The sequence below is a fragment of the Lampetra planeri genome, chromosome 47 (assembly GCF_965212315.1).
Source record: "Lampetra planeri chromosome 47, kcLamPlan1.2.h2, whole genome shotgun sequence".
In the NCBI taxonomy this organism is placed as follows: Eukaryota; Metazoa; Chordata; class Hyperoartia; order Petromyzontiformes; family Petromyzontidae; genus Lampetra; species Lampetra planeri.
In genome coordinates, this window is record NC_136153.1 from 1,516,934 (window position 1) to 1,541,480 (window position 24,547).

Consider the following 24,547-nt stretch of genomic DNA (forward strand, 5'->3'; position numbering starts at 1 on the left):
GCGTGTTATCGTTCGTGTGTTGACACGAACACACCTTGCACGCATCAGAAGGTATCTGCATTACGGAATATGCGCGTGTGTGGGGTGTGCATCTATCAGGCGTAGAAGCCTGGGGAGCGGTAGTGTAGTGGTCAGCGCGATGCACTGTGAACCCGACGATCCGAGTTAAGATTCCCACTCACGGCCACCAACACCAGTGGCGATTGTATGAACCGGTTATGGGCCTCCCCTAGGTCGACTCAGCCTCAAAGGTACCTGGTGCGATGTAAAATCATCGCCACTCGGGAGATAAAGGCGGCCGGGCGTGGTGCTGGCCATCCACCCCATCGTGTGCCGTGCAGGCCTTCATAGGTGCTCGCGAACAGCACTTCCCCCGATAGTCTGTTCAGGCTATACGAGGGAGCTTTGTCTTTGTGGAGTGTGTATGTTCTCCCCCCGGTTTTCTCACATGCAGTGAGGGAAAAAAGTATTTGATCCCCTGCTGATTTTGTACGCTTGCCCACTGACAAAGAAATTATCAGTCTATAATTTTAATGGTAGGTTTATTTGAACAGATACAGAATAACAACAACAACATCCAGAAAAACACATGTCAAAAATGTTATAAATTGATTTGCATTTTAATGAGGGAAATAAGTATTTGACCCCCTCTCAATCAGAAAGATTTCTGGCTCCCAGGTGTCTTTTATACAGGTAACGAGCTGAGATTAGGAGCACACTCTTAAAAGGAGTGCTCCTAATCTCAGCTTGTTACCTGTAAATGTTCCTGCAAATGAATCAACTGAGATTTAACCAAGCAACATCACCCCCCCCCCCCCCCCGACTTCGCAAACTTCCCCCTCTGACAAAAAAGAGTCTTCAAAGTCGGCGAATCTCCCGCACAATACGTTCACCAACCCTCTGCATATCAGAATCAGAATACGCATTTGTACTGGAGGAATCCGATGAGCTATAAAGCTCTTCACACAACAACTGCCACCAACTTCGTTGTCCAGAGGCTCGCGTTTGAGACCCCATTGCCCTGCTCAGAAGCTCCAATGCGCCAGCCAAGCAATGTGTGTGTGTACGTTGAACTTCTTTCACACCGTACGTAGCCAGCCATGCTAATCGGAGGTGCGGGGGAACACCAAACTGAACTTTTATTTTATTTTACCAGGTAAGGCCCACTGAGCTATTAGCTTATTTTTCAGAAGCGACCTGGCCACACACGAGAGCTCAACGTAGTGGCTTATGAAGTGGACATTCACAGCAGCCAAATACTCTAAACGCGTGATGATGTTGATTCTAAATGTGGAGGGAAAACCCGGAGGACCCAGAGAAAAATCCACGCGACCACGTGGGAGAGAGAGAGAGACGCGCCAACTCAAAATATACAGCAGCAGGCGTCAGGCTCGGGATCGATCCCACGACCCCCCGTACACCAGGCGAGGTAGTTAACATCTCCTAGCCACCGCGGCGCCCTGCACGCTCCACGTCTCTCTCTTTTTCTACGATCAGAGGAAACAAGAAGATGCGCGGTGTAGTCGGCACTTTGCTTCGTTCATCATTTCGGTTTTTTTATGCTTTGCTTTATGTGCCCTCCCTTTTTTCAATGAAATATTTCACAAAAGATTTCACGCTCTGCTCTCCTCCTTCTTACCCGCCCCCTCTCTTTCTATACTCCATCTCTCTCCCCCTCCCCTCTCTCCCTACTCTTTGTCTATGTTCCCCCTGTTTTCTATGTAATATTTGTAATGTTGTTTTTTTTTAACTACGACAAGTGCTGCATCTGCACACAGCCCTTCTCGCAGCCCCACGGCCTCCGACGGGTAGCTCAGATCTGCACGCAGATCTCTCCGTCTTCTCTCCACCGAGCACTCAGGGCAAGCGACTCCCTTGCAGCGTGCCTCCTGCTCGCTACGAGAACAGTCATTGCCACCGATGCTTCGTGCCAGCAACAAGTTATGATTGTCATCTCAAAATAATACATTTTGTAGTTACACTTTTTATTATGATTATTATTGAACGGGTTGTGTGTTGCTCAACAGCTCATTTGATTAAGTTTGAGTTGTTTTGTTATGTGATTCTCATCAGGCCCCATGTGTCAAGTGTAGTCTTCCAATCCTCATTGTCCACTCTCGCTACTGACCTCTTGTGTTTATGCAGAAGGGCCATCGACCGAATCGGCAACGATTATAATCTGCCTTACTCTTGGGTAGTTCCAAATCCCTGACAAAGGCTTTCAGTTCACCTGTATTCGTTGGGTCTTTCGGTAAAGTCACGTAGATAGGTTCAAAGAAAATAACAAAAAAAACTACGACGTTTCTATCGCAACACAAGTGGTCGTCATCAGGTATGTATGAATGAGAAAACAACCTAGTAAACTCAGAGAGTCGGCTAACAACAATCAACACCCTACCTGGTTGATTAGGTTCTTCCAAAGATGTATCAATTTGAGAGAGAGACAAAACACAGACACGGAGACACATAGACAGACACATCAGCAGAGAGAGACAACACAGAGACACAGAGAGAGACACACAACATAGGCACACAGAGAAACAACACCTCTGTGTCGAGGCCTTAAATAGAGAGAGAGGGGGGGGGTAGAAAAATTAGCATGTCAATGAGAGAGTTGTGTGGAAATCCACCCCGTAGCGGCCGGAGGAGAGAAAAAACAAATGGACATATAGACAAACAAGCCTGGCATATTTTAGAGAGAGAAATAGGAAGTTTGAGAAAACAAATTTAGTAAAATTTGGAAATGTAATGCAATGCAACACTTGAGTCGGTAAATAACAGGTGAACGCATAGCCTGGTTGAAAATTTGCCAGGCTTGTTAGCCTTTGTAACTTTCTGACCCTCCCCTATTGGACATCTGTGAAAAAGAGCTTTACAGCTCATCGGATTCCTCCAGTTTAAATATTCTGATTTTGACCAATACACAACCACCACCACGGTGGCAGCGGCTGCCCTTTCTCAGTCACGAAGTTAAACGCGTGGCGTTCACAACTCGATATATTGCGAATCTGCACGGAAAACCGGTAACCTTTTTATTTTCTTCTTCATGGTTCTTTCGGTAAAGTCACGTAGTAGGGAAGTAATAAATAATAAAAAAATAAAACATAATAAAATATTATTATATTATATTATTTTATTATGTTTTATTTTTATTATTTTATTACTTCCCTTCTACGTGACTTTACCGAAAGAACCAAGAAGATGAATTCCTGCAGTCACGAAAGCTTTAAATCGAAATTTAACCTTTTTATTATTATTCTGAATTCATTCGGTTTCTGCTCCAAAAAAACGATACGGTACTGTGTTGACTGGGCAGCCGTCGTCACTGTGTTTGATGGGCAGCCTTGGTCACTGTGTTGACTGGGCAGCCTTGGTCACTGTGTTGACTGGGCAGCCTTGGTCACTGTGTTGACTGGGCAGCCTTGGTCACTGTGTTGACTGGGCAGCCTTGGTCACTGTGACTGGTCAGCTGTGGTCACTGTGACTGGGCAGCCTTGGTCACTGTGTAGACTGGGCAGCTGTGGTTACTGTGACTGGGCAGCTGTGGTTACTGTGGTGACTGGGCAGCTGTGGTCACTGTGACTGGGCAGCTGTGGTCACTGCCTAGACTGGGCAGCTGTGGTCACTGTGTAGACTGGGCAGCTGTGGTTACTGTGACTGGGCAGCTGTGGTCACTGTGTAGACTGGGCAGCTGTGGTCACTGTGTTGACTGGGCAGCTGTGGTCACTGTGTTGACTGGGCAGCTGTGGTCACTGTGGTGACTGGGCAGCTGTGGTCACTGTGTTGACTGGGCAGCTGTGGTCACTGTGTAGACTGGGCAGCTGTGGTCACTGTGATGACTGGGCAGCTGTGGTCACTGTGACTGGGCAGCTGTGGTCACTGTGTTGACTGGGCAGCTGTGGTCACTGTGACTGGGCAGCTGTGGTCACTGTGATGACTGGGCAGCTGTGGTCACTGTGACTGGGCAGCTGTGGTCACTGTGATGACTGGGCAGCTGTGGTCACTGTGACTGGGCAGCTGTGGTCACTGTGATGACTGGGCAGCTGTGGTCACTGTGACTGGGCAGCTGTGGTCACTGTGTTGACTGGGCAGCTGTGTTCACTGTGGTGACTGGGCAGCTGTGGTCACTGTGGTGATTGGGCAGCTGTGGTCACTGTGACTGGGCAGCTGTGGTCACTGTGTTGACTGGGCAGCTGTGGTCACTGTGTTGACTGGGCAGCTGTTGGTATTGTGTTGACTGGGCAGCTCTTGTTACTGTGTTGACTGGGCAGCTCTTGTTACTGTGTTGACTGGGCAGCTCTTGTTACTGTGTTGACTGGGCAGCTCTTGTTACTGTGTTGACTGGGCAGTGTTGTTATTGTGTTGACTGGGCAGCTGTTGTTATTGTGTTGACTGGGCAGCTGTTGTTACTTTGTTGACTGGGCAGCTGTGGTCACTGTGTTGACTGGGCAGCTGTAGTTATTGTGTTGACTGGGCAGCTCTTGTTACTGTGTTGACTGGGCAGCTGTAGTTATTGTGTTGACTGGGCAGCTGTTGTTACTGTGTTGACTGGGCAGCTGTAGTTATTGTGTTGACTGGGCAGCTCTTGTTACTGTGTTGACTGGGCAGCTGTAGTTATTGTGTTGACTGGGCAGCTCTTGTTACTGTGTTGACTGGGCAGTGTTGTTATTGTGTTGACTGGGCAGCTCTTGTTATTGTGTTGACTGGGAAGCTCTTGTTACTGTGTTGACTGGGCAGCTCTTGTTACTGTGTTGACTGGGCAGCTGTTGTTATTGTGTTGACTGGGCAGCTGTGGTCACTGTGTTGACTGGGCAGTTGTGGTCACTGTGACTGGGCAGCTGTGGTCACTGTGTAGACTGGGCAGTTGTGGTCACTGTGTAGACTGGGCAGTTGTGGTCACTGTGTAGACTGGGCAGCTGTGGTCACTGTGTTGACTGGGCAGCTGTGGTCACTGTGTAGACTGGGCAGCTGTGGTCACAGTGTAGACTGGGCAGTTGTGGTCACTGTGCAGACTGGGCAGTTGTGGTCACTGTGTAGACTGGGCAGCTGTGGTCACTGTGTAGACTGGGCAGCTGTGGTCACTGTGTAGACTGGGCAGCTGTGGTCACTGTGTAGACTGGGCAGCTGTGGTCACTGTGTAGACTGGGCAGTTGTGGTCACTGTGTTGACTGGGCAGCTGTGGTCACTGTGTAGACTGGGCAGCTGTGGTCACTGTGTAGACTGGGCAGCTGTGGTCACTGTGTAGACTGGGCAGTTGTGGTCACTGTGTTGACTGGGCAGCTGTGGTCACTGTGTAGACTGGGCAGCTGTGGTCACTGTGTAGACTGGGCAGCTGTGGTCACTGTGTAGACTGGGCAGCTGTGGTCACTGTGTAGACTGGGCAGCTGTGGTCACTGTGTAGACTGGGCAGTTGTGGTCACTGTGTAGACTGGGCAGCTGTGGTCACTGTGTAGACTGGGCAGCTGTGGTCACTGTGTAGACTGGGCAGCTGTGGTCACTGTGTTGACTGGGCAGCTGTGGTCACTGTGTAGACTGGGCAGTTGTGGTCACTGTGTAGACTGGGCAGCTGTGGTCACTGTGATGACTGGGCAGCTGTGGTCACTGTGTAGACTGGGCAGCTGTGGTCACTGTGTAGACTGGGCAGCTGTGGTCACTGTGATGACTGGGCAGCTGTGGTCACTGTGTTGACTGGGCAGCTGTGGTCACTGTGTTGACTGGGCAGCTGTGGTCACTGTGTAGACTGGGCAGCTGTGGTCACTGTGTTGACTGGGCAGCTGTGGTCACTGTGTTGACTGGGCAGCTGTGGTCACTGTGTAGACTGGGCAGCTGTGGTCGATGTGTAGACTGGGCAGCTGTGGTCACTGTGATGACTGGGCAGCTGTGGTCACTGTGTAGACTGGGCAGCTGTGGTCACTGTGTTGACTGGGCAGCTGTGGTCACTGTGTTGACTGGGCAGCTGTGGTCACTGTGATGACTGGGCAGCTGTGGTCACTGTGATGACTGGGCAGCTGTGGTCACTGTGTTGACTGGGCAGCTGTGGTCACTGTGTTGACTGGGCAGCTGTGGTCACTGTGTAGACTGGGCAGCTGTGGTCACTGTGTAGACTGGGCAGCTGTGGTCACTGTGTAGACTGGGCAGCTGTGGTCACTGTGTAGACTGGGCAGCTCTTGTTATTGTGTTGACTGAGTTGTTCCTGTGACTGTGCAGCCTTGTGCGCGAGTGAGCCGTCTTGTGCTGCACGCAGGCGTCGCACGTCCGGGTGCCCTCACGCGGTTTTTGGTTCCGGTGCTCGGCGTTTTGTGTTCCGGGAGCGCGGTCACCGCTCAACGGGGGCAGCCGTGACCCACCATCCTCCAATCTTGTAACAACAAAGTTAGACTTTGTGTTCTTCGTTAGGTTCATTAAGATCGCGTTTATATCCATATCGATAGACGTCCTGGCAAAGCGGCCTGACGAAGCTGGTGCTTGTAATCGCCAGCGGAAACCCGGCATCGTAACCTGTGCCCAGGTAGACGCTTACATTAGCCGCGGGTTTTTTTCGTAAACCCACCTCACGAATCGGCTGTGCTCAGGTGTTGGTGAGTTCACGACTCATTCACATTTGCGAGATGTAATCGACGCGAAAAAGAAGTGTTCCTTCTATTATCGAGTGGCATTTAAGCGTGCGGTTAATGTATTGCGATTTTGTTATTAAATGCACAGTCTGAACTAGATGCGAAGCTTCGTCTGGCTTGAGAAGTAATTCAGATCAAATCAAGATTAAGTTATTCGGCGTTGACGACGAACGGCGCCGTCCATAAATGACGTCACACACCTGGGGGGGGGGGGGGGTCTGAGAAATGTGACGTCACATCAAAATGCGCAACTTTAAATAAATATAGACAACACGTTCTACTTAATGAAATAGACTTTTTAATAAATGTTTTCTCCTACAACATCAGAGTGCAGCCACATTAAATACGCACTACAATGACAATAGTTTAAAGCGATTTGAAGCATGTTTTATTTGGGGGGGGGCAGAGCTTTGTGACGTCATATTTGAGGGGGGGGGGGTCTGACTTTTTGTGACTGTGTGACGAAGGGGGGGGGTCAAAAATCGTACAAAATGGCGTGACGTCATTTATGGACGGCCCCTATGCGACGTCGCACGATATTGGATTAATCGGAGTGTGATCACATCGAGTGTGAGGTGATCATTAGGGCGATGGCGTTGACACGTGGACTTCAGTATTGCGTGACCACATCGGTCAACTGGTCACCCCCTGTGTCTATTGCAGACCTGTCAACCCCTGATCAGGGCCCTGCCTTATTATCACAGACCATGCCAGACCTCATTGGTCACTCCATGCCCCTAACACATCTCAACGTTCATCCTACAGAGTCCCAACGCAAGGGAGAAACACAAACAAGGACGTTTTTTGTGCCCGTATTGAAATGGCAGTGTTTTTCACCGATAACACTGGTCAACACAGTTTTTCTGGCATAAGGTATTCCAACGGTTTTAAGGTAATTTTGGGGTGCTGATTCCAAATCTGGCATCAGTTTTTGTCTATCACTTTAGGTTTTTGAGATATCAAATATTGCATTTTCAATAAACACTGCAGAAGAAAAATATTAAATAAATGTGGATATCTATGTAGTGGTGGTATTGACGCGCGCGCCGGGAGTGACAGATGACGGGGCGGCGCGGAGTGAGTGGTGAGGCACGATGAGATGTGGGAAAAGAGGATCGTAGCCAGCGCCCGGCGATTGGTCGAATAAGTGGGTGCTCGCAGCGACGTCCGCAGGTGGGGTATAAAGGGGGACGCGCGAGAGCACTCGGGGAGAGTTACCCAGTTGAAGACCCGAAGACGGAGCTGAAGACTTAGTCGCCGAGTAGCTAAGTGGATGTTGGTCATCCGAGTAGCTCAGTGGCGTTAGTCGCCGAGTAGCTAAGTGGATGTTGGTCATCCGAGTAGCTCAGTGGGCGTTAGTCGCCAAGTAGCTAAGTGGGTGGTTGTCACCCGAGTACTAAGTGGATGTTGGTCATCCGAGTAGCCCAGTGGCGTTAGTCGCCGAGTAGCTAAGTGGATGTTGGTCATCCGAGTAGCTCAGTGGGCGTTAGTCGCCAAGTAGCTAAGTGGGTGGTTGTCACCCGAGTACTAAGTGGATGTTGGTCATCCGAGTAGCTCAGTGGGCGTTAGTCGCCAAGTAGCTAAGTGGGTGTTTGTCACCCGAGATACAAAGTAGGTGTTAGTCACCTGTAACCAAGTTTGATAAAATAAAGAGTGTGTTACCCGTGAAGTCGTCTCCCGCCGAGTTACTACATTACAACTGGCGTCAGAAGTAAACCTGTCTTCAAGAAGTATGGACACAAGGAAGACTACCCGTACCCACGAGCGAGGTCGGGATGACGACGGCGTACCGGGGACACCGACCTCGGGAGTAGAGGACGAGGAGTTGCCGCCGATGCAGCACTTCGCGGTGATGGCCGACGCTCCGCTTGCCTCCGACACCAGCCTCCAGGACGCGCACTCCCGGTTGGCGGAGTTGCTACTCGCCGCCGCCGCTGTCTTGGCCGACATCTCCGTTCCGGCGAGCGGAAAAACGGCTGCGGGGGTCGTGGAGGAAGCGACGTTGGAGGATTCCCGCCAAAAGGCGCTTCGCGCCAAAAGTCTGGAAGTTGCCGCCGTTTTTGGGGGGCCGCCACCGATTGGCGGGAAAGACGGACGCCACGTGGCCGGACACCCCCGCGCAGCGCAGCCCACGTCATCAGCGCGCGCCGGAGCCCTCCATTTTGCGCCTGACAACCGAGCCGACATTTTACACAACTCCAGCGGAGCGCGGGAAAATCTCTCCGACGTCGACGACGATCGGGTCCTCCAGCAAAGATTGCCCGCGCTGTCGGCGTTCAAGGCGGATGGGGGCGACTGGGGAGCCTTCCAACGAAGGTTCCTCGCTCATCAGGAGATGTCGGGGTGGTCCGACACCACTGCCCTGCGTGCGTTGCCAGCGATGCTTGACGACGACGCGCTTGCAGCCTTCACATCTGCTGCAAGGTCGTCCCGCTCTACGCTCCAGGCCGCACTACACCTGATGGCGAAGGTGTTCGGGCCGCCCTCCACGTGTCGCCACCAGTTCTACGATCGGCGGAAGGTGGCTGGGGAAACGACGCTAGCCTACCGCACGGCACTACTCGCCTTGGCGGACGCAGCTTTTCCCCGCATGGATAAGGAGGGGAAGGACGCCATGGTGACGGAGCAGCTGCTGGTGTTGGCCCACGAGTTGGGGGTCCCCATCAACGTGGCAGACGAGATGGAGATCTGCTCCCTGGCGATCGCCACGAGCATTCACGCGTACGAGGTCCTCAAACGCAAGCCGGGGGTCGTCTGCAAATGGCCGGGGAACGCGGCACTGGCCGCCACGATCGCCGAACCTCAGCCAGCTGCGGTGCAGGAGCAGGCCTTCGCTGCATCGCGTCCGGGGGAGTGGAGGACGGGAGGTCGTTCGCCCACACGTTCGCCCCGCAAGCTGGAGCAACCGAAACCTACGACGTCCGTCGTCTGCTACAACTGCGGCCTTCGGGGTCACGTCGCAGCCGGGTGCCGGGCCCCGCGTCAGCGCGCCGCAGGACCACGTCGGGACGACGACCAGGGCCACAAGTCATCCCAACAAAACCCGGCAAGTCGCGGCACCTCACACGTTCGGTCCACAAACACGGCACATTCGGGTCGCCGCTTCGCGGTGGGGGGTTCGCGGCTGGGTGCCGGGGGTTCAATTCGGCGAGGGGGGTCCGTACGCGGCCCGCAAGCAGTCGAGTGGTCCGAATTGGCCCACAGGATCGTGGCTGCGTCAGCCGGGTCGTCCGTGGTAACGGGGTTCATTGACGGGGTTGAGGTCCGGGTGCTTGTTGACACGGGTGCGTCGGCCACCATCATCTCGGACCTTATTTATAACATTCTTCCCGTCCAAAGTAGACCCCTTCTGCCAGTAGACGTGCCATTTTATGCGGCGAATGGGGGATCCCTGGGGATCATCGGCCAGATTCGGGCGACTATTTGCATTGGTGACATTAAATTAGCGGGCCCTATTTTTGTATCATCATCGCTGGCCGTTCCCTGTTTGCTAGGTACGGACTTTTTGTCAAAAATGCCCATCAAAATTCTTATAGATCAGGCCTGCATAGAGCTTCCGTCAGGTCGGCGGGTTGCCTTCTTGTCGAGCCCTATCAAAGTGCGCACGGTTTGTGCGACGGTGCAGGCGCTGGCGACTCACACTGTACGGGTACCCCCGGGATCGCAAATGTTAGTACCCCTTCGGTTCAGGAAGCCACTCGAGGTGGGTGCGGAGGCACAGGGGGTGCTGTTGGGGCAGTCAAACAGAGCCAGTAAGGGCCTCGACTTAGCGGTTGCTCAAACCATGGTGAGAGGGGACAGTGAGCCGTTCGTAATGGTCCTGAATACGGGGTCGCGGCCGGCCGTAATTGCGCAGGGAACGGTGCTGGCTCACGCCGCGCCGCTGCCCGTTGAGGAACGGCTCGTGGCTCAAGCAGATTTTACTGTCGAGTCGCATCCTCAAAGTGATGAGGGGACTGAGTGGTTGGACTTGCTGTGTGCGGGTTCTGCTAACTTGTCCGGGGTGCAATTGGGAGCATTGAGGGGTTTGCTCATCGAGTTTGCTGACGTGTTCAGCAAACATAAGTACGATATCGGCTGCACTGACCTGTTGCGCCACCACATAGCTACAGGGGACGCGGCCCCTATTCGTCAGAATCCCTTCCGGCTCAGCCCGGCCGAGAAGGAACATGTGCAATCGGCGGTTAATGATATGTTGGCGGCCGATATCATTTCGCCCTCTTCTAGTCCGTGGGGTGCTCCTATTGTCCTAGTAAAGAAACAGGACGGGTCCTTGCGGTTTTGTGTCGATTTCCGCCGCTTAAACAAAATCTCGATGGCGGATGCGTATCCGCTCCCCAGGATGGATGAGTCGCTGGATGCCTTGGCGGGAGCGCAGTTTTTTTCCACACTCGATCTGCTTTCTGGATTTTGGCAATTGCCACTCGATAACGAGTCAAAACCTAAAACTGCTTTCCGGACACCTGGGGGCCTATTTGAATTCAACCGTTTGCCCATGGGCTTACATTCCGCTCCCGCCACGTTCCAGAGACTCATGGAATTGGTTTTGTCGGGCCTCCAATGGGATACCTGTTTGATTTATCTTGACGATATTATCGTCTTTAGTCGGACTTTCGAGGAGCACCTCCAGCGACTGAGAGCGGTGTTCCTCAGGATGCGTTCCGCTAAGCTTAAATTTAAACCGGCTAAATGTTTTCTGCTTCGGGAATCGGTCAGGTATTTGGGCCATATCGTGAGTCGTTCAGGGATCTCGACGGACCCTGCTAAGACGCATTGCGTCAGCTCATGGCCAACGCCAACCTCGGTCACGGAGGTTCGTAGTTTCATTGGTTTTGCCTCCTATTACCGTCGTTTTGTCAAGCAATTTGCCACCATAGCCAAGCCCCTGCACGCTTTGACGGCTAAGGGTGTGAGGTTTCACTGGGGGGCGGAGGAGGAGGCTGCGTTCTGCTCCCTCCGTGACGCTTTGGTGCAGGCTCCCCCCTTGTGTTACCCCGATTTCACACAACCGTTTTTGCTTGACACGGACGCCAGCAATACGGGTATCGGGGGGGTGCTCTCACAGTTGGTCGGGGGGGTTGAACGGGTGGTCGCCTACGGTAGTAGGGTTCTTTCCCCCGCAGAACAACGCTATTGCGTAACTCGTCGTGAATTGTTAGCCATTGTGTTTTTTACACAGCAATTCAGGCCGTATCTTTACGGCCGTCATTTTACGGTCCGGACGGACCATGCGGCTCTACAATACGCTATGCGCGTGGCACAGCCATCGGGCCAATTGTCCCGATGGTTGGAGGTCCTTCAAGACTACCAATTCACGACGATTTACCGCAAGGGGTTGCGGCACTCAAACGCGGACGCCTTGTCGCGGTTGCCGCCGTGCACGGACTGCACATGTTTGTTGGGATCAGCGCGGTGCAAACCCCCGGTCGCCGGCACCCCGGGAGTTGCGCTCGCCGCCACTGACACCCCGGGAGAGGACGCCCCCACGGGGAGGGATTCGCTGTTGTCGTTGCCCCTCATTGAGTGGGGCCGCCTCCAGATGTCCGACAGCTCCCTACTTACGCTGCGTCGGAAAGTTGGCGCTCCCGAAGAAGGGGAGGCGCGGGTCGGTTCCTGGGTGTGCAGACAGGGCCTTTTGATGAGGTGGGACAACATGTCCCGGCGTCACGTGCTCGTTGTGCCTGTTGCTATGCGGGGTAGGGTTGTTCTGGCAGCTCATGAACGGCTCATGCATCTGGGTTTTCACAAAACGCTCGCCCTAATCCAGCGAGACTATTATTGGCCGGGGATGGGTAACGACGTGGCGAATATTCTTAAGGGATGCGTAGGGTGCGCCAAAAGGAAACCGCCACCATTGGCAGCTAATCCACCGCTGCAATCCATTCAGGTTTCGCGTATAAACGAATTGGTAGCGTTGGACATCTTGGGGCCCTTTCCGGTTACACCAAGGGGAAATAGGTTCCTGCTGGTTGGCGTGGAATACTTCACCCGATGGCCTATGGCATGGCCGCTCGCCAACCAGTCGGCTGCGGCGGTGGCGGACGCCTTTGTCCAGGGTTATGTGTTGGACAAGGGCGCCCCCGAACGCTTGCTGACGGATCAAGGGAAGAATTTTTAGAGCGTTTTGTTGCGCGAGGTGTGCGACCTGTTGGGTACAAAGAAAGTGCGTACTTCCCCCTACCACCCGCAGACTGACGGGATGGTTGAGCGTCTGAACAGGACGATTACGTCTATGTTGTGCCAGCAGGTCTGCGACGATCAGGTTGATTGGGACTTACAGGTGCCGGGGGTACTCGCGGCCTATCGAATGGCCCCTCATGCGGCGACGGGGTTTTCCCCATTTTTTCTTATGTATGGGCGGGAGGCCGATCCGGCCATGGACGTCCAACTGGGGATTTCCCAGCCACGTGCAAAATCTAAATTGGCAGACCACATCAAATTTAATATCGCCAAATTGACTGAAGCGCGCGAGGCGGCAAGGTTGAATTCGCGGTCGCGGCAAATTGCGAACGAGAAATTGCATGAGCGGAGGGTGCATACGCATGATTGGAAACCAGGCGATAAGGCCTGGCTGCATTGTCCACATGCACCGTTGGCTACGTCCCCCAAGTTGTTGAGACCTTGGAGGGGACCGGTGGAAATTGTGCGGGTTGCACGACCCCAGAGTATACAGATTAAATGGGGGAAACGCCGTTGGTATGTGCACCCCTCCCGACTGAAGCCCTATGCGGCACCGTGTGACCCCGTTCTGTGCCGTGACGACCGGGCGTGTGATGTGACCGTCGACTCGGGGAGGGAGGTGTCGCAGGCTGATCCTCACGTGTCTCCACCTGACCCACCCCCAGGTGCCTCGGGCTTGACGGCTGCTGACCGTCGAGAGCCTGAACCCCGGGGCACGCACGAGTCCTCGGTGCCTGGCCGATGTCTTCCTGAACCGCCGGCACCACCGGACGTTCAACCGCGTCTGGTGCCGTACGACGGACCGGCAAGGCGGACTCGGGCTAGGTCTCAACAATTTTCATGAAGACGGTTTTTTGTGCTCTACACCGAGCTCGCCCGGTGTTCCCCTCTGCCGGGGTAATGTCCCGTTGTAGGGACGCTCGGAAGAAAAGGGGACACTGCACGAGTCGAAAGAAAAAAAAAAAATTTCCATTTATTTTTTTTGTATACACATTGCTATTGTCACTCGCCGGTTTGTATATATTGTTCTATTGTCGCGGTGGCATTGGTTGAGGGTTGCGGATGGTAGTGTTCGCGTCGTGTTGTGTTGTTAGCTTAGTTGTTGTTCTTGTTGTTGTGTTGTGTTACGGGGCACACAGGGGGGGTTTGTATATTTTTATAGCAGCCGGGGCGGCTGCGAGCTATGTGGTAGGGGGTGATGTAGTGGTGGTATTGACGCGCGCGCCGGGAGTGACAGATGACGGGGCGGCGCGGAGTGAGTGGTGAGGCACGATGAGATGTGGGAAAAGAGGATCGTAGCCAGCGCCCGGCGATTGGTCGAATAAGTGGGTGCTCGCAGCGACGTCCGCAGGTGGGGTATAAAGGGGGACGCGCGAGAGCACTCGGGGAGAGTTACCCAGTTGAAGACCCGAAGACGGAGCTGAAGACTTAGTCGCCGAGTAGCTAAGTGGATGTTGGTCATCCGAGTAGCTCAGTGGCGTTAGTCGCCGAGTAGCTAAGTGGATGTTGGTCATCCGAGTAGCTCAGTGGGCGTTAGTCGCCAAGTAGCTAAGTGGGTGGTTGTCACCCGAGTACTAAGTGGATGTTGGTCATCCGAGTAGCCCAGTGGCGTTAGTCGCCGAGTAGCTAAGTGGATGTTGGTCATCCGAGTAGCTCAGTGGGCGTTAGTCGCCAAGTAGCTAAGTGGGTGGTTGTCACCCGAGTACTAAGTGGATGTTGGTCATCCGAGTAGCTCAGTGGGCGTTAGTCGCCAAGTAGCTAAGTGGGTGTTTGTCACCCGAGATACAAAGTAGGTGTTAGTCACCTGTAACCAAGTTTGATAAAATAAAGAGTGTGTTACCCGTGAAGTCGTCTCCCGCCGAGTTACTACATTACATCTACATAAAATTATATTATAAACACACTATCCTAAAAATACAGCACCATATTTTAACACTAAAGCAGTCACTGACTCGCAACAACTTGCAATCATAAGTGACAGAGTTAATTTTGGGTAAAATCAATGAAAATGGGGTATGCCGATAGCATAAAAATGAGATGTGATAGAGCAAATTTGAGATCAGATTTGGAATCAGCACCCTGAAATTAGTCTAAAACAGCTGCAAAAGTCCAGGCCAGAATTTTTTGTTGACCAGTGTAATCATTATACATCGTCATCACTCGTGTGAATGAGGGCCGCCACACCAGTTGAAACCATTGGGGTGTTTTAACAGCAGCACGGTGACGACGATGATGATGATGGGGGCCTTGCAGTGAAGAACCACTGCTCTAAGCCCGTGGTTCTTCTTCACCTGGGGTGCATCTCGCAACCCCCTGGGGGTAGCGAGACATGGACAGATTCTTTTTTTAAGACGGTAAATAATCGAAAACAAATTAAGCACGGGCACGCAAGTACAACTTTATTTCATCAAACTTTTAAGTATTAACATATATTTTACAATTGAGAACCAAAAGGGGTGCAGGGCTGCAGTAAAGGTTAAGAACCACTGCTCTATGCGATGGCTATGAAGAAGAGCCATTGCCCGAAACGTCGGCTATTATACACGTTTTCCTTTTAAGGCCACGGTGTAATTGACGGATGTACTTTTATTGGGGATTTTTCGCGAACGTAATTTGTCCCCACAGTCGGTGAAGCTGAACAAGTCAGTGTGTCTGTGTGTCTATGTGTCAGTGTGTCTGTGTGTGTGTGTCAGTGTGTCTGTGTGTGTGTCTGTGTGTGTGTCAGTGTGTCTGTGTGTCTGCGTTGGCTGGGCCATGTAGCTCGCATGCCCAGCCACCGCATGACGAAACAGTTTTTGTTCGGTTAGCAAAACGGGCGCGGCACGGGCTAGAAAAGAGTGATGTGGTATAGGAGGGCGTGGAGCTGAGAGGACTTACCGATGACTGGTACCAGCGGTGTCACGATCGGCCTCAGTGGAGGAGGCTCGTGAAGGACGCTACTGGGCAGTTGGAGGCAGTCGCCCTCCAACAACAACGGAGGGCGGAGGAGCGACGCTCACAACAACGAGCGGAGCGCCGGGTGGCTAAAGCACAGAAATTTGCACAGTAGGGGGCACAGGTGGTGCATCGGCCAGTCATCTCAGTCGACCCGTGGCACCTGGGTCTGCCCCGTGACCGCCTGCCAGCGGGCGTTCGACACTTCACGTGGCCTCAACGTGCACATGGCCTGGCACAAGTGCCGTGGTGACGTCACCGTCACTTAGTGGTGAATGGCGGTTGTTGTGTCTGTGTGTCTGTGGGGAGCGGTGGTGGAGCGGTAACCGCACTGCGCTACGAACCCGGTAACCAGAATTCGATTCCTGCTCATGGCCAACACCAGTGACGATTATCTGAACCGGCCCAGAGCCTCCCCTAGGTCGACTCAGCCTCTAATGATTACCTGGTGTGGTGTGTGAACATCACCACTGGGGAGACAAAGGTGGCTGGGCGTGGGGTTGTCCACCAACCCTCTCGTGTACTGTGCCGGCCTTCATAGGTGCTGCTTGCTAACAGCATTTGCCCCACAGCTTGTTAAGGCTGCAAGGGGGATCTTTGTCTGTGTGCGTGTCCACAGCAAGGTCCACGCTGCACCGTGCGCCGAGCGACGCCAAAGCCACGCTCGGCATGAAGCCCTCCTCCTCGCCCGTGTGGGTGGTGGTGCGGTTTGCTGTCTTCACGAGGGTCGCCACGCTGCTGCTGCAGGTGGGGTGGGAGACCCGCGTGCGTTACCCTGCGAGCACTCCCACGTCCTGTCTTGCTCGTCTCGGCTCAGGCTTGCCTTTGGCTCCATTGAGCTGTGGCTCAAAGCCACGCTTACTACTCTCACTATTTTTTTTAAATCAGGTAAGGCCCATTGAGCTAACCAAGTGGCGGTTATCACGTAGCAGCTAAACGCACGTCGATTCTACATTTGGAGGCAAAAACCGGAGGACCTGGAGTAAAATCCACGCGACCGTAGCGAGAGAGTCACGCAAACTCCAAATATGCAGCGGCCGTCCAGGTAGAGATCGAACTCACGACCTGTATACCAGTCGAAGCAGTTAACATCCTGCCACCGTGGCGCCCCGGCTTAACTTGATGTATAGTTGTGTATCATCACACGCGGTATGAGCCACGCTCAGGATTCATGAGCCGAGCCTGAGGTGAGCCGCTGCTGAGCCGCTCGTTCAACGCATCTTTGGAAGCAGCCGAGTAGCTGAGGCCTGAGTGTTGGAGCCGAGCCCTCGTCACTAAGGCAGTCAGCATGGGGGAGGTGGCCGATGGCATCAGAGGTCAGAGCCCTGAGCTGTCACCGATGGGATCCGGGGTTCGAATCCTGGCAAGCTGCCTGTGGAAGTGAGTTTGATGCTTCCAGCCTGGTGTCCAGTGGCTGCATAAATGATCACCAATGGATGCTTTGAGAATTACAAATATCGGCTTGACTATCCTGGGCCCAACATTACTCTCATATGGCAGACCGGGTTGGAGAGTGCTGCCCTCTGCTGTGTGTGCACCAGAGGTCACTGGAGTGGATCTCGGGAGGTAGCTCTGCAGTGTCTGCTTTCACGGGCCCCCTCTGTAACGCCCAAGTGTTGCACTGTGCGATGAGATCTTAACGTAACCTCGTTGTCACGAGACCACACCGACAGCGCAGTTCGGATAACATGGGGGTAGAAATAACAAACCGAAGGCCAACAGGGACTTGATGTATAATTGTGTATCATCACACTTGGTGGCAGCCCCCACCCCATATCCCGACATGCACAGCACATCGCCCGCACTCGGGCTGACGGGGGAAGCGTGTGGGCGGACGTCGGGAGACGGAGTGGTGCCACGAGAGTGAACGTTCCGTGGCCAGCGCCCGCTCATTATAATTTATCACCTACTTTTGGCCCCCCACTCCCACCCCTTTTTCCTCCTCTTCCCTCCTCCCACCGCCACCTCCCCGTCACCAGCTGCCGCTCAACCTGCTGATCCCCGACCACGACCCGGGTGCGTTTGCTCCCCCGCCGTCCGCCCACGAGTCTCCCTTCTCGCGCGCCGTGGAGTGGTCGCTGGGCGGCCTCGCGCGCTGGGACGCCGCATACTTCCTGTTCGTAGCCGAGCACGGCTACGCCTACGAGCAGAGCGTAGCCTTCTTCCCGCTCTTCCCCGTGCTCGTCAGAACGCTGGCGTTCGTCGGCATCGGCGACGAGAACGACGGCGGCTCCGGCGGCTCCGGCCACCCGGACGTCCGTGGCCGCCTGATCCTCTCCGCCGTCTGCCTGAACGCCGTCGCGTTTGCGGCGGCGGCGGCCGCCCTCTACGGCCTCGGGGCGGCCGCGCTGCGCGACGAGGCCCTGGCGCTGCGCGCTGCGCTGCTCTTCTGCGTCACGCCGGCCTCCGTCTTCATGTCGGCCGCCTACTCGGAGAGCCTCTTCGCGTGCCTCTCCTTCGCGGCGGCGCTCGCGCTCGAGCTGCGCCGGCGCGGCACGAGCGTCGCCCTCTTCGCCCTGGCGGCGGCGGCCCGCGCCAACGGCGTCGTGTCGGCCGGGTTCCCCGTGCACCGAGCGCTCTCGCTCTGCGCCGACTCGTGCCGCCGCCGCGGGCGGACCTACGCGTCGGACGTCCTCTCCGTCGCGTTGGCAGCGGCCTCGGCGGCGGCCGTCGCCGCCCCGTTCGTCGCCTTCCAGGCCTACGGCCGCGACGTCTTCTGCCGGAGCGGCGACGGCGGCGGCGTCGCGTTGCCCGAGCGCCTCCTGGCGTACGCGCGGAGCAGGGGCTACGTGGTGCGCGGGGCCGCGCGCCCCGCGGAGTCCCCGGCTGAGTACTGCCATGCCGGCTGGCCGACGCTGTACGGGCACGTCCAGCGGACGCACTGGGACGTGGGCTTCCTGCGCTACTACACGGCGCGCCAGCTGCCCAACTTCGCGCTGGCGGCGCCTATGGCCGTGCTGGCCGCCGCGGCCGTGTGGAGCTACGCGAGGCGAAACTGGCGGCTGTGCCTGAGGCTTGGGCTCGTGCAGGACGGTGCGGGCAGAGAGGAGGTGAGAACTGGCGAGCGGTGAGCTTCCGGTGCTGTGTTCGTCGCTGTTGAAAAGCCACCATCGCCATCACCGCCATTGCTATCGCCATGGCCGACACCATAACCACCACTCCTACCATCATCACCGCCACTACCGTCATCATCACCGCCACCACCATTACCGCCACCCGCAGTGGCTTCGGTGCGTGCGTCGGAACCCCCGGTTCCCACTCCGCGGGGCCCGCACGGCTCCCGAGTTCCACAACTCGGACACACGACCCCGACACACGACTCAAACACACGACCCAAACACACGACTCGAACACACGACTCAAACACACGACTCAAACACACGACTCAAACACACGACTCGAACACACGACCCCGACACACGACTCAAACACACGACTCAAACACACGACCCCGACACACGACTCAAACACACGACTCAAACACACGACTCAAACACACGACCCAAACACACGACTCAAACACACGACTCAAACACACGACCCCGACACACGACTCAAACACACGACCCAAACACACGACTCAAACACACGACTCGAACACGCGACCCGAACACACGACTCCGACACACGACCCAGACACACGACTCGGACACGCAACCCGAACACGCGACCCGAACGCACGACCCAAACGTACAACTGTGAATACACGACCCGGACATACGACTCGAACTCGCGACCCGAACACAATGCCGACTGCAGCACATCTGGAAGGTAGCTGGGAATATCAAACAAATTTTTTTACAAATAAAATAAAAATAAATCACGACGTTGCGAACGCAACACAAGCGCTCATCATCAGGTGGAAATGGGGTGAAACACACAGCGAGGGAACACACAGAGGGACACCACGTACACAGCACATAGAGAACGGCAAACTGCACGTAAGCAAATGCAACAAGAAGATGGGAGACGAGAAACTCAACAGACCTTAGAAACATCACGTGACGCAAACCAGTCGGCCAACAACACAGTTAGACACTAACCTGGTTGACCACGTATTTCACGTGTGTGCTGTGTACGTGGTGTCCCCCTGTGTGTTCCCTCGCTGTGTGTTTCACCCCATTTCCACCTGATGATGAGCGCTTGTGTTGCGTTCGAAACGTCGTGACTTATTTTAATTTAATTTATTTAAATGTTATTTTATTTCTGCACACGTGACTTTACCGAAAAAAACAATGAGTATAATTTCTGCAGTCACGAAAGCTTCAATCCTAGATGAATATCAAAATAATTATGAGCGAGCGTCCGTGTGTCTCCACCGATGCTCCTTGCAGCCGATGTTGACCTTACTTCTGTGCTCCCGGTGTACTTTGCAGGGCATGGGCCTCCGTTCCGGATATTACAGCTCCACTACGTTTGTCTACGTCGCGCACCTGGCAGCGATGCTGCTGTTTGGCTTGACGTGTATGCACGTGCAGGTGTGTTGTTAAGGCGGCACAGGGCAAACACTCGTGTCTCACAAGCAAGAAGCACCTGGGTTCGATTCCCGACTCGTGCGAGACTGTGAGTGAGTGTGTGGAGTTTGTGTGTTCTCTCCCTGTTCTGCCGAGTGAGTGTGTGTGAGTGTGCGAGACTGTGAGTGAGTGTGTGGAGTTTGTGTGTTCTCTCCCTGTTCTGCAGAGTGTGTGTGTGTCAGTGTGCGAGACTGTGAGTGAGTGTGTGGAGTTTGTGTGTTCTCTTCCTGTTCTGCAGAGTGTGTGTGTGTCAGTGTGCGAGACTGTGAGTGTGTGGAGTTTGCGTGTTCTCTCCCTGTTCTGCAGAGTGTGTGTGTGTGTGTCAGTGTGCGAGACTGTGAGTGAGTGTGTGGAGTTTGTGTGTTCTCTCCATGTTCTGCAGAGTGTGTGTGTGTCGGTGTGTGAGACTGTGAGTGAGTGTGTGGAGTTTGTGTGTTCTCTCCCTGTTCTGCAGAGTGTGTGTGTGTCAGTGTGCGAGACTGTGAGTGAGTGTGTGGAGTTTGTGTGTTCTCTTCCTGTACTGCAGAGTGTGTGTGTGTCAGTGTGCGAAACTGTTAGTGAGCGTGTGGAGTTTGTGTGTTCCCTCCCTGTTCTGCAGAGTGTGTGTGTGTGTGTCAGTGTGTGAGACTGTGAGTGAGTGTGTGGAGTTTGTGTGTTCTCTCCCTGTTTTGCAGAGTGTGTGTGTGTCAGTGTGTGAGACTGTGTGTGAGTGTGTGGAGTTTGTGTGATCTCTCCCTGTTCTGCAGAGTGTGTGTCAGTGTGTGAGACTGTGAGTGAGTGTGTGGAGTTTGTGTGTTCTCTCCCTGTTCTGCAGAGTGTGTGTGTGTCAGCGTGTGAGACTGTGAGTGAGTGTGTGGAGTTTGCAGAACAGGCAGGGAACACACAGAGTGTGTGTGTGTGTGTCAGTATGTGAGACTGTGAGTGAGTGTGTGGAGTTTCTCTTCTCTGCCTGTTCTGCAGACTGTGTGTGTGTGTCAGTGTGTGAGACTGTGAGTGAGTGTGTGGAGTTTGTGTGTTCTCTCCCTGTTCTGCAGAGTGTGTGTGTGTCAGCGTGCGAGACTGAGTGAGTGTGTGGAGTTTGTGTGTTCTCTCCCTGTTCTGCAGAGTGTGTGTGTCAGCATGCGAGACTGAGTGAGTCTGTGGAGTTTCTCTTCTCTGCCTGTTCTGCAGAGTGTGTGTGTCAGTGTGTGAGACTGAGTGAGGGTGTGGAGTTTCTCTTCTCTGCCTGTTCTGTGTGGCTTTCCTCCACCGCCAGTTACCTCCCATCGACACACACACACAGCATCACTGTAATTTGCAGACCATCCAATTACTAAGTTGGCATTACACAGCAACTGCAGCGTCGCCCCCCTACTGCAAAAACCTGGCAGGACCCTCCTGAAAGAGAGTCTTGAGACTCAATCAGGACTTCTGGGCAAACGAGTGTAATGAGGTTAATCATAGTAACACCATTGCACCATATTTTTAGTGTTGCAACTTTTTCCAATTAGGTTTGAATAATAATAGTCACAAACAATAATCGTAAAAGAAGTAGAATAAAATCATTATCCAAATAATAATTCATAAATAACATTGTTTCAATAATTATGAAAAAGAATAATGATTAGAATAATCATGAAAAACTATTCTGTTGAAACTTTTCTAATTGGGTTTGAATAATAATAACACTAATAATAAAATAACAATGTAAACACTGTTATAATTAATGAATAATGACATTTAGGTGATTTAGAAAAATAATAGTAATTTAAAGAATAATAATCATAACCGTCTTGCGTTGCAACTTTCTCCAGCTGGGTTGCTGCCGTGGGGTTAGCGATGTATCGAGGTTGCTGGTTCCATCCCATCTCCCGGCACGGTGGTTTAAACAACGGGGACAGTTTCATTAAACTACCCCCCCCCCCATCCCGTGTCTGTCCACTGTCCACCCAGCAACAGTAGAAACGAGTACACAGCACTCAGTGAGTCGGGGCATTGTGTTTGGTGGGTCCAGGTGTGGGTTGTGGGAACTCCACGTCGCTTACAAGATGAAGGCCCTTCCAGCCCTGCAGTGGTCGTGAGCAGAGCAATTTCAGGGCTGCGCCTTTAATACAAGAAAAACCCCTCCAAGATCCTCTCCTTTGAAATGGACAGCGAATCGGCAATGAGTCTCCTGCTCGGTTAGACAAAGGACATCACGCGCTCACTGGTAACCCGCTTAAGATCATCGACTCGCGGCTGCGTTTGTTGAGGACCCGGTTCAACCACGGGCGGATAATAAACCCCGCTCCCGAACCCTAGCCTGAACTAAAACTACCAGGCAAGGACTGCGCCTTTACTCTGGTTTCCTTTCTCCGATGAACGTGGCCTCTTGGGCCTCTTCGCTGTGTCTCCCGCCCAGGTGCTCACGCGCTTCCTGGCCAGCTCCTGCCCGGCGGTTTACTGGTTTGCAGCTCACCTCACGCTCGGGCGGCACCTGGAGCCCGGCGGAGCGAGTCGGCGGCCGGATGCGTCGCGAGATGGAACAGCGTCGGAAACTCCAGCGCCGTCGTTGTCGACATCGTCCACAACATCATCATCATCAACGGCGCAACCATCATCGTCGCCATCGTCATTCCCATCCCGTGCGCCGCCGCATCTCGCGCGTCCAGCGACCTCCGTCGCAAGAAGGCATCTCGGCCGCGACCCGCCCGCCACCGCCGAGTGCCGTCAGAGGGTTGGGAGCCGGGAGGCCGACGCTCTGCACGCGGCAGCCGCGGACGGGCGGACGGAGCCCGGGGACGTGTACCCCCCGGGGCCCGCCGTAGGTGCCGCGGACGGGCACCGAAGTTGGGCCGCGAGGCTGGGAGACGCGGCGGCCCGCGCGGCTCTCGGCGCGCTCCCCAGGAATGACCTCACCGGCGACCTGGCGAGGTGGGGGCATCTGAGTGCCGGGGCCCGGCTCGTCTACGGATATTTCCTTTCCTACGCCCTGCTGGGGGTTGCGCTGCACTGCAATCAGTTTCCCTGGACGTAGCCAAGAGTGGTGATAGCAACGCCGGTGATAGTCACAGCGTCTTTCCCCAAGAGCAGGGATAACAACACTGGCGATAGTGAAATTAATTTTTATTTTTTTATTTTACCAGGTGACCTGGCCACAAATGATAGCTCAACCAACTGGCTAATTCATCACGTGGACATGTATAGCAGCAGTGGAATTCTCTATAAACGTGTGATCTTGATTCTAAATGTGGAGGGGAAAAATCTGAGGACCCATAGAAAATCCACGTGACCACGTGGAGATAGTCATGCGAACTCCAAATATACAGCAGCAGGCGTCAGGGTCGGGATCATACCCACGACCTCCTGTACACCAGGCGAGGTAGTTAACATTCCGCAGCATCTCCCCAAAGCAGTGATGACAATCTATAGAGAGAACTGCAGAGCCTGGCAACTGCCTTCCAGATTTGTGGTTCAGCGATTGAGAGACGTAATTTACATTCTTATTTGTATGATAATACATTTTCTTGATCCAACACACTTTCACGGAGTTTCCAGGCTATGTTTCAGGAGAGTCGTGCATTGGGATAATTTGGCAATTAGTTTTTTTTACTTAGAAAAAAAAATATTGAGTGTGTTTTGTTTTTTTCCACTTTTATACTTTCATTTGTTGACTTTCCGTGTGTTTCTTGTAAACATTTAATTTGTCTTCGTTTGTGATGTCAATCGCGCTGCTATGGGCTAGCCAGAACATGCTTCTTGTACAGAAGCTCCACTTCACTCTGCTGGCCGGAATATGGAACTGCCTCCCTGATGAACACATTGTCGGCGAGATCACCGATTCTAGTCTTCAGGCCTTCAGATGCAGAGCACACACACGGGACATCTCCTAACGTCGCCACACACGCCTTGTGGGGACTAGGTCTTTGAGTTGCAGTGAAACCAAGGATCATGCCGATTAGATGTACTCATGTCCGATATGACTTTTGTTCACAATTGCACCCAAAAAAAACAAAACCTGGATTGCAATCCAGGATCTCGGCTCTGATCGCTCAGCGTGTTTGGCACGGCCACTATGAGGCCACATTCTCAAGTAATGGTCGCACTTATACTTAATGCACGACTTGAATACATACTTGTTGTTTCGAGTGTTTTAGGGATTTTAAATTATTATTTCCCATGCAGTTAAACCATCTCGTTTGTGATTTTGTATCGGAGTATCTAAAAAAGATCTTTAAACAGACTACCGTCTTTAATTTACTCGTGCAATAAAAGCCAAAAGGTGGAACTGGTTTGCTACTCAGTTGAGTTCAAGGTAGTGCTCGTCAAACATTTCCCTCACCTCGT

The 24,547-nt window shown here is 53.6% G+C and overlaps 1 protein-coding gene across 3 annotated transcripts; it reads left to right on the plus strand.

Annotated features, from left to right (window-relative positions):
* The first annotated feature begins 6,291 nt into the window (after positions 1-6,291).
* PIGV (phosphatidylinositol glycan anchor biosynthesis class V) lies at positions 6,292-24,488 on the plus strand. 3 transcript variants are annotated; one of them, XM_078615408.1, is made up of 5 exons: positions 6,292-6,578; positions 16,301-16,475; positions 17,708-18,778; positions 20,105-20,206; positions 22,623-24,488. In XM_078615408.1, exons 2-5 carry the CDS (start codon positions 16,398-16,400, stop codon positions 23,235-23,237), a joined length of 1,866 nt encoding a protein of 621 aa, XP_078471534.1. In that variant the 5' UTR covers positions 6,292-6,578; positions 16,301-16,397; the 3' UTR covers positions 23,238-24,488. The 3 variants fall into 3 exon arrangements, with proteins under 3 accessions (XP_078471534.1, XP_078471533.1, XP_078471535.1); XM_078615407.1 differs by having other exon boundaries at positions 16,348-16,475; XM_078615409.1 differs by having other exon boundaries at positions 6,292-6,508; positions 16,348-16,475.
* The last annotated feature ends 59 nt before the right edge of the window (positions 24,489-24,547 follow it).

Excerpts from the sequence above, each read along its gene's own strand:
- PIGV (XM_078615408.1), top strand. The coding sequence starts at position 16,398 with ATGAAGCCCTCCTCCTCGCCCGTGTGGGTGGTGGTGCGGTTTGCTGTC. Across the intron at positions 16,476-17,707 it reads TCGCCACGCTGCTGCTGCAG|CTGCCGCTCAACCTGCTGAT; the intron begins GTGGGGTGGGAG and ends CCCCGTCACCAG. Across the intron at positions 18,779-20,104 it reads ACGGTGCGGGCAGAGAGGAG|GGCATGGGCCTCCGTTCCGG; the intron begins GTGAGAACTGGC and ends TGTACTTTGCAG.